Raw genomic sequence first — 9446 nt, 5'->3', positions numbered from 1 at the left:
AAATACAAAGGCCTATCAAAGGCTTATCCCGAATAGATTACAATGAATTATGATATCACTAAAAATGCATATGACGCTTAAAACAGCACACGGATGAAGTGCAAAGTCCAAGATAATGTTGTTAAAGGCGTCACAAATAGACCTAACGTTAGATATCTATGTGATTTTTCCTTGATTTTTTTTTCTTTTTTAATCATGTTATCAATTAGCTTTGTGTACTCATGATAACGGCACATTTTAACTGAACTCTGTCAACAACACGTATAATTCTCACCATTATAGTTCCCACTCAAAACTGTAATGATTATCAGTAAAAAAAAAAAATCACAGAATGTCACAGAATATACCTACCTGAGAAATCAGGTGTGCAATCCAAATAAATGTCCCATTCATGTCCACAATCCGTGTTCCCCCAACCACCATGGGGGCAGAGAGAAAGTGCAACCTCGTCCCCAGTACAACCGACGTCTGTTAGATAGATAGGCCCAAAGAATTCTCCTGTGACCCAGAACGACGACGAACCGCTTCCCGTCTGATAACCTAATTCCCTGCAAGCAACTTGCGAGTCGATGCTATACCATCCGTCTCTGCAGACAGAACCCCAGGAGTTGTCGTGATAGATTTGCAGGAGACCATACGTGGGCGTCGATGAGCTCCCTGATAGACGAATTTCTCCTTCCTTGGCTGCAGTGTAGCAAGAGTTCGATGTGAAAAATAAGATCATTTTGTAATGATAGGTATACTTTCATAGTAGTTTATAGAGTATGTCCCCCCCCCCCCAAAAAAAAAAAAAATACAATCGGATTTTTGCATTGATAACACCTAATACGATTAAACTGTCTTAATGCTACTTCAGGGTCTTGAAAAATAACATCTTAGCTCTATTTTCCATAAAACCCCATTCAATTTGGTTAAGTGGTCACAGAGAAATGTGAATTGTTAGTAAAGCATGTCATGACCCTGATTCTTCCAAGTTTAGCACTTGGAACTGCATATTAATGTGTAAACACAATAGACAGAACTTGGAGGGAAGGGATTCCTGACATGCTCTACAAAAATCCTAATTTCTCTTCGACCACTGAAGCAAATTAAATGAGGTTTTCTGTAAGATGTGGGCAATGAGTTATAGCTTCATACCCTGAAATTGCGTTTGGATTGATTCACTGTTTTTAAAGCTATCGTTGCCGAGGGTACCGTTGTAATTTCTTTGGGGGGGGGGGGGGCATACAGTGTAACTATGTTACAAAAGAACGTAAAGTGGCATTCTAGTTTTAGTTGGGGTTATGGTGTAAAAATTGCACACTATCGTACATTGTCACTTGTGACCAAACGGTTTGCCCCTCCCCCTTTTTTCTTTTTTTTTTTTTGGCCAATTACACAAACCAAAACCTGGGATTGTATACGAGAAACACTCCTTCTCATAATATGCTGCAGGCAAATCATTTAGCTTGTAACACACTTTTACTCAAACAACCTCCCCATTGAAGACATTAACATTATTAATTTGTTCGTAACCGCTTTCCAGTAGAATTGTATACCCTATATGATTTTTTCCATCATCATTATTGTTTCATTCATTTACATGTGCATGTTTGTGTAATGATGTTTGTACTTCATTACTCACTTTTACTACTGCGCCTTGAGCACCGTACTTATGTGGAATTGACGCATTATAAGCACCCTGTATGATCATGAAATATTGTATAATAATGGTAATAGTAAACATTTTAAGCGCCTAAAATACAGGTGACATAAAGTAATGTAACAACTCCAATCTTCTATATGATATGTCTATTATACCCTTTGCACTAAGTAAGCAGTTAGACGCCATAGTATCATCTATTGAAGTTGGGTTTTTCTTTTTGTTTACTTGTTTTTAAATAATATATGTCTCACCCCATGTGTTTATGCTCTTGCAAACCAATTGTTCGTTAACTGTACCAAGATCGCTTTGTTTTCGTTTTTGATTGTGCGCACATCGTAATGTACGTATACTAACGCAGGGCATACCATGCATTTGTGACTCTGTATAGGATTACCCTGCCTTTAAAGAAGACTTGAAAGATAACATGATTAGGTGGAAATAATTATTTCACTTAAATATGTCATCTTACGTTTCAGGTTGCATATACTCACACAGAAGTTCAATCAGCTTTATTTCTGCATTCCATTCTCAATACAATACAATGTGCAAGAAAAAATAACGGGAAGAAAAAGTATCGGTATAATTGTATGAATATTTGTATGTATCAATACACGGTCTGTTATTGTATAGTAGAGGAAAACGTATAAAGAGCCACAAAAAACAGTAAAAGTGATATGACACGTATAGATAATTGATACAATTCAAGAAATAGTCATGTCATTACTAAATTTCATGATGGTTTTATCTTTGGATCGTAGACTACATTCTCTTATGGATTAATTAGCAGTGCATATTATTGTGTGTGACTTACCCGAGGGATCTGGTACTAACGAGTAACAGTCGATAGCCACGACTGAGAGGTAATAGCAATGAGTGCCACCATCATAGTAAGTGAGGTCACAGTCGATAAGTTTAGCCTCGTTTCCAATACAGCTCGCCTGGGTCACGTGGGAATAGTAATAAGGACTGCTGGTTGGCGCATGATAGTACGCTCTATTCACTCCGTCATTTCCTAGTTGACGGCAGGCCACTTCTGCCTCCTCGCTGCCCCATCCCGTACTGCAGACAGTGCCCCACATGTCAGTGCCCCTATCGTTGGTGAGGTAGATTTCCAGTCGGCCGTCTCTAGACGAACGACCATCAGCCAGTCTGACGTCACCTTTTAAATTCAAGAGGAGTCAAACGTGATATTTCATATCATATAATTATATGGTAAATCAACTTTCTTCGCAGGTATTATTGCCACTAAACGCTGAAACTGATAAAACCTATTTCATTCACACCCTTTTTTTATGATTGAATCATAAACAATTGAACTATAGTTTGTAATAAAATATCTGTGAGCTATCATGATTAGTGCCATGTGTCACAATCAATTTTCTCCACAGTTATTAATACCAATAAAACTGATAAATCTATTTCAATTACAGTATTTTACCTCTTTTTATTGGATTAAATCACAGACAATTGAATTATAGCTTGTGGCTAGTATCTAAGAGTTATGAATTATTACAATAAAACGCAAGGAAGTATTACAACATTATAGCAGTGAATGTCATGAAAGAAAGGAATTAACGGCAAAGCGAGGACACTGAGAAAAAAATGCAAAGAGGAGACAAAAGGTAATTGCAGAATAATATGAGCATATCGGATTTCATCATGTTTAGTAACCTGATCCCCCCCCAAAAAAAAAAATCAATGACTTCTCTCTAAAAAGAAATAGGAACTTATTAAAACCTTATCATAACTGATTTTCATTATTTCGTGACATTTTATCTCCCACTCAAAAAAAACCCAAAACAACACACCATCTATCAATAGGTATACAAATTTGCTGATAATGAGATGTCTTCTATTATGAACTCTACTATGGTTTTCCCGGCCAAGTTCACACTTCTGTCAGTCCAATTCCTTTTTGCTGCATTCAATTAAGCAAAACTCAGCGTATAAGATGTCATATTCGGTATTTCAATTTAATGATATCTTCATTCAAATTCATTTTGGGGTATTCAAAATTCCTTTAACCTCGTTCTAATCAACACCTTTTCAATTGAAATTCGTTAAACAAGCACCATAACGTTATTCATTCATTCAATATAGAATGATATGGTAACGTGATCACGTATATGCTGCGATCGTTCATTCGACTTCCATTTGGGGCATCCAATCTAACTTTTGCAATCAATTATTAAGCACACTTGTTTATGCTTTGTTTTGTGGGGTTTTTTTTCCCCACATCGTTATTGTTTTGGAAGGATCATTACAATTCGGTTTTTTCGTATTCATTTTAGAGGTTTTGGCTACATTTCTTTTCTATGTGCTTTGATTGAGTCTCCCAGTCCGAAAATAGTGCATGTGGCCACAACTTATCTCGCCGTTGAGCGCTTTATTCCGAGTGTGTCGGCCAGTTTCAGGAAGTCAAAGTTATGATCATCAAATGTTCCGATATTTCTTTTTTTTTTTTTTTGGTCTGTCTTTTTAAGAGATAATCATATACGTTTGTATCTACCTTGTGCAATCATGACTATAAGAAGATTAAGTTAATCTGTAGTATTGGTACATGTAGGGCTATAATGACATGTATATTATGAAAGAAAAGAAAACAACCTCGAGTTAAGGGTCAAAACTAATACTTTTACTGCTTAACAGTGTGTGAATGAAACAAAAAGTCACATAGAATTGCACACTTCAAATGTTCTCACCTTTTCAAAAAAGAAATAACATGACTTTAATTTGAATGAAAATGTTTGGAATTTGACTGCCCATTCGCGAAATTGAATGACTCAAATACCCTTTTCGGCGACTTGTGGCGAATTTGAATGAACGTACAGTACAACCCAATTTGAATGCCCTTTTTACGAATTGTAATGCCACATGTTCAAATTTCATTAATCGAACTGCTAAATTAAATGCACAAGTTACAATTTTGAAAGACAGACTGTGCGATAACGAGGGGTTTTGCTTAATTGAATGAACCTTCTATCAAATGGACTGACAAAAATGCGTAATTGGCGGGAAAACTGTCATGTATAGTATACTAATTTTTATATTCTGTATAAATGTCTTGAGGGGTGAAAAGGATGTTTGGGTCAGCTATTCTTCCCATTTGTAAGATAGGCCAGTAAGGTTGTTGTATAGGGTCTCCAAAGGACAGAATGTTTTGTGGAGGAAGAGGGTGTGAAAAGCGATTGAGAGTTCTGTTTGATTATAGAGATTAAACTGCCGAGGACAAACTGCACGAAACTCATGGCAGTCTGAGAAAAGAGTACCCTTTGATACTTGAAAAAAACTAAACTAAACTAAACACCCAAAGTTCTATACGAAGAGTAAACATAATCATGGTGAAATTTCTTCATCTCACAATCATCTCATTGGTATGTATCATGAGAAATCTCGGTTGCAGCTTTTAGTGCGTCTTAGTTCTTGCAATGACATCTTTAGGCTGAATTCATATTGGTGATCTATGAGATAATGAGATTGGTGATTGGTGATCTACGATAACATATGTCGCGATGGAATCCCATTTGTTTTGCTCATTTTCCGCTAATATATAATAAAAGCAGCAGTTTTTACATGATGCTGTAAAGCAGAAATGATTATCCATGTGGCTCGCTACGTTACCAGTGAACTAACCAAAATACTAAACAAAAAACACTGAACATAATTCTGTCTTCATGACGCTTGACATACACTGTATCCTCCATACGACGTTTTCGAAAATAATGACGGTTTGATGTCTAACCGTTACATCGCATTTTATAGTAATGCACCGCCTGACTGATCACACAGTGATTTTTTTTATCATCAGTTATTTTTGATACACTAACACGTTTAATAGAAAGCAAAAAGGTGAGGATACGTTGACTTGCTTACCAATAAGAGCCGAGGTGGTTCCGAAGAGAAATATCACAATCCATGTTACACAGTATCCCGCCATGTTGCCGGTGTAGTATTTCTTGAAACTCCTGGTGTCTTATTCTCGATTATGAACATAATGCAAGCTGCTTGGTACTAAACGCAGGGGACAGAGGGCAATCACACAACGGTTTGTACTGGGTGAGGCAAAAAATAACTCTGACGCTAGTGTCAATAAATTTGGACACACTGTTTGCTGACATTTTGCCTCGTCTGAAATTGATGACGAACGATAAATAAGTTGAATAAATTTGCTTTCAACTCCACGTACCATCAACTTTTAAGGTACCTCTAATTTGGCGCAAATACAGACATACACATACACACACATACACATACACACACAGGAAAATTTGATTCCGTGCCTGACTTTGAACCCTGCGGAGTCACAGGTTGACATATCCATATGCAAGCATCGACAGGCATATAATGGCGCCACTCCCTCCGCGATTAAGGAAAATGAAAGTAAATAAATGGTATACTTTACTAAAACAATGTGCTTTGATTCCTCATTATGTCCCTTTGTGCATGTCTTTTCTTTCTTTTTCTTCTTTTTTTTTTTTTTTTTTGGGGGGGGGGGTGGTTTCAGGATTCCTAGCAATCTACCAAACAATGGGGAATTTTTTTTTTTATTGATGTAAGTAACGTATCTCAAGAGTTCAATGAAGTATGCTTGTGTGGGTCCTTATGAGTTTATCTGCATTTCAATGTTTATGTAAGATAGAGGATTTATTAAAGAAAAAAAACATTTTTAAATAACATGGTAACTGATGTACCAATAAGAATAAGATTAAATGAACATGGAGTATTTTAAAATACTCTGAAAGATGCTCTGACTTTTCCTTCCTTTAAATCAAAACTGAAAAATCCTTTTGTCCTCCTCATGAAAACAATCAAATAGATTAAAACAATATTTTTTTGGTTATTTCCATAAAAAAACCAAATAAATAGATGATAAGTATTTTTCAGAAATTATTAAGAGTTTGTGTTTTAAACCTAATTTTCATACAATTTCAAGTTCTCATTACCTTGGTGACCTTTCGAGATGAATGAATGTAGACACTGCCTTGTTTTTATTTCTCTCCCTTTCTTTGTCACTGTGCTTATCTTTAATTTGATATCCTGCCTGTTTTGTCCCTGCTTTCGTTCTTGTCCTTGTCATAGTCCTTTTTTTTAATTTTCTGATTGTTTCGCCTGACGTCAGGATATCAAAATTTTTTAGACATGGAGTCCTTGACGCATCTTGAGATGTCCTCATATTCTAGAGTAATTCACAAATTTTACAAGCTATGCTTTTCTTGTGAATTCCGCTTTTCCATGTAGAGTTACAAAATAAGTAAGTTTGTATTGCTTACTTGTGTATTTATCCAAACCAAAGTTGACATCATTTTAATATTGTATTCATGTTTTGTTGAAACTTATGTGATTCAAAGTTCCTTCATATAACTACTACTCATGTAAGCGATATGTATGCACTCAGCAAAGAAAGAAAGTAGACACTTTTTCCAGTTCATATTTTTCATAGAAGATTTTGATAAAAATCAACGTGTCATGTAGCATATTAAAGATTATTTAATTGGCTGTCAACACGATAGGTCTATACAAAGAGGAATTTTACGCATGAGTGAACACATTCGGTTTTTGTCCTCCAAGGCACAAAAGTAAAAATTGCAGAAATTGATATATTGAAATTAATATGCAAATGCCCTTCAAGATAACAATGATAACAAAAGACCAATTTAACGCAATGAGAGACATGAACGAAATAACAGAAATAAGTTTTCATTCCCTTGTTTCTCTTTGTGTTCGCAAACAAAACATAGTTGGGAAACTGAAGGGGGAACATGACAAATTTCTGTCAACTCAAAAGTTAAAATGACATACGGAGTAAGCCGCAAAGGGGATAAATGGGCAGAATTTCTTTATTTCCTTTTTAAATTAAGGAATTTCAGAATTCATTATTTATATACCAGAACCAAATATCATTTCAAAAGTTTTTTTTTTATTTGGACTTTGTTACCATTGCTTCATCTCTTATATCTTTTGAATATGAACTTGACAGAAGATTCTTCATTTTCCTCCATTATTTTTTTTTGTGTGTGTGTGTGTGCTTTACTTTATCTTTGGAGGGTTACAGAGACATTATAGAGATCATAGCTTGATTTTTGCAAGACATATCGATTTTCCTTCTTTGAATCATGTACTTGTAATCTGCTTACTGATATTCCATGTGATATTACTGAAAATAATTTTGATTTATGTATGAAATTGTGTTGGAAGAAAAATAAATCAAACAAACAAACAAACAAACAAACATCATAGAGATCATAGGTTGATTTTTGCAAATTTATTTGCATTTCTTACTGTGTTGAAAATGTATTTTGTTGCATTGTTATATGAGAGAGCACATACTCTTGAATAATAACTTGTCCATTTTTGCAATTTTTAATTTTGTGCCTTGGATGTAAAAATGAATGTGTTCACTCATGCGTACAGTTTCCCTTTTTATTGACCTACTAGCCGACTCAATTACCTTTAACATGGTATATTCAACATTGATATTAGCCAAATAATCTATGAGAAAGGTGAACTTAGAGAAGTGTTTATTCTCTTCTTCTTCTTCTTCTTCTTCTTCTTCTTCTTCTTCTTTTTGTTGAGTGCATATTGCTTTGTAAAGTTTCTTGTTCTTGCCTCTCAACGCCATCTTAAGCTTGTACAGGACATCAAACTTGCTCTTGGCACAACTCTCATCTCTCCCTCTGATAAGGGGCACAATCTTGGAGTTATCTTTTCCTCTGATGCAAAGATGAGCACGCATGTTTCACAGATCTGTAAGTTAGCTAACTACTACATCAAAAATCTGTGGAGGATCAGAAAATTCATTGATGCTTCTACTTGTCACGCAGCAGTCCGTGCATTGGTCTTATCGCGACTCGACTAGTGTAATGCTCTTTTTGGCGGAATCAGTCAGGCTAATGTGGATCGCTTGCAGAGAGTTCAGAATGCTGCCTCTAGACTTGTGTACCATGTTCGTTCACGTTCTCATGTCACTCCTCTTATACGTCAACTCCACTGGCTACCAGTCAAAGCAAGAATTTCCTTCAAGCTTCTCCTTCTGGTCTACAAAGTAGTCAACAATAGAGCTCCAGAGTACATCACTCTAGGCGCACTCGTCTTTCATCATCCGTTACCTTTACTCAACCCACACGAAAAACTTGCTGGCAATGCAGCTTTCTCTTCGTCTGCTCCTAGGCTGTGGAATAAGCTCTCTCCTCTTCTCAAATCATCACCAACACTTGATCATTTCAAACAAAACTTGAAGACTTATTTATTTTGATGTCCCTATATGTGCACTGGACTTGTACTGTCGCTGCCTGGTATTTTGTATATATTTCATCTCCTATGGCGACCAGGGATGACATGCCATAGCGCTTTGTAACTAGTGGAAAAGGCGCTTTATGAATATCTATTATTATTATTTTTACTTTATATGGAAATAAAATCATTTGAAATTAAAAATTGAAAAATTAAATTTTGAAAAAAAGAAAAGAAAAGAAGTATATGCCTGTGTAATTAAAGCGAAGAGTAGAGCATTTGGTGGGGTCAATTTCGTGGAACACACACGTACATACACACAATTACTTATTTCCAGAAGAAGACAAGCCCTATTGCCTACAGATGCCTTCAACTTTAGGATTCGCATATCGATCACATTCTAATAGTGCTCAGCCCCTTTTCATATCGTCCAAATGGTCCAAATGCATGAAATAATGCACAATGTTTGAAAAACACAATGAGCAATTTTACAGTTTGTAAAGAAACAAAAATGCTTGAACAGCAATGCTATTTGGGTTAGATGGGAATTATGGAAGTAAAAAGAAAGTAC

General features: G+C 35.7%; 1 protein-coding gene across 1 annotated transcript; it reads right to left on the bottom strand.

Moving 5' to 3' along the window:
- Window positions 1–334: 334 nt before the first annotated feature.
- On the bottom strand, window positions 335–5651 carry LOC139738153 (neurotrypsin-like). The gene is made up of 3 exons (XM_071648814.1): window positions 5519–5651; window positions 2457–2804; window positions 335–684 (listed from the first exon to the last, which is right to left on the bottom strand). Exons 1-3 carry the CDS (start codon window positions 5580–5582, stop codon window positions 335–337), a joined length of 762 nt encoding a protein of 253 aa, XP_071504915.1. The 5' UTR covers window positions 5583–5651.
- Window positions 5652–9446: the final 3795 nt, after the last annotated feature.

This window comes from Diadema antillarum, unplaced genomic scaffold, assembly GCF_040938485.1.
Source record: "Diadema antillarum isolate AM-2024a unplaced genomic scaffold, OU_Dant_1.0 seq00000725_RagTag, whole genome shotgun sequence".
Classification (NCBI taxonomy): Eukaryota; Metazoa; Echinodermata; class Echinoidea; order Diadematoida; family Diadematidae; genus Diadema; species Diadema antillarum.
Note: the sequence above shows the minus strand (reverse complement) of the source record. Positions and strands in the feature narration are given on the sequence as shown.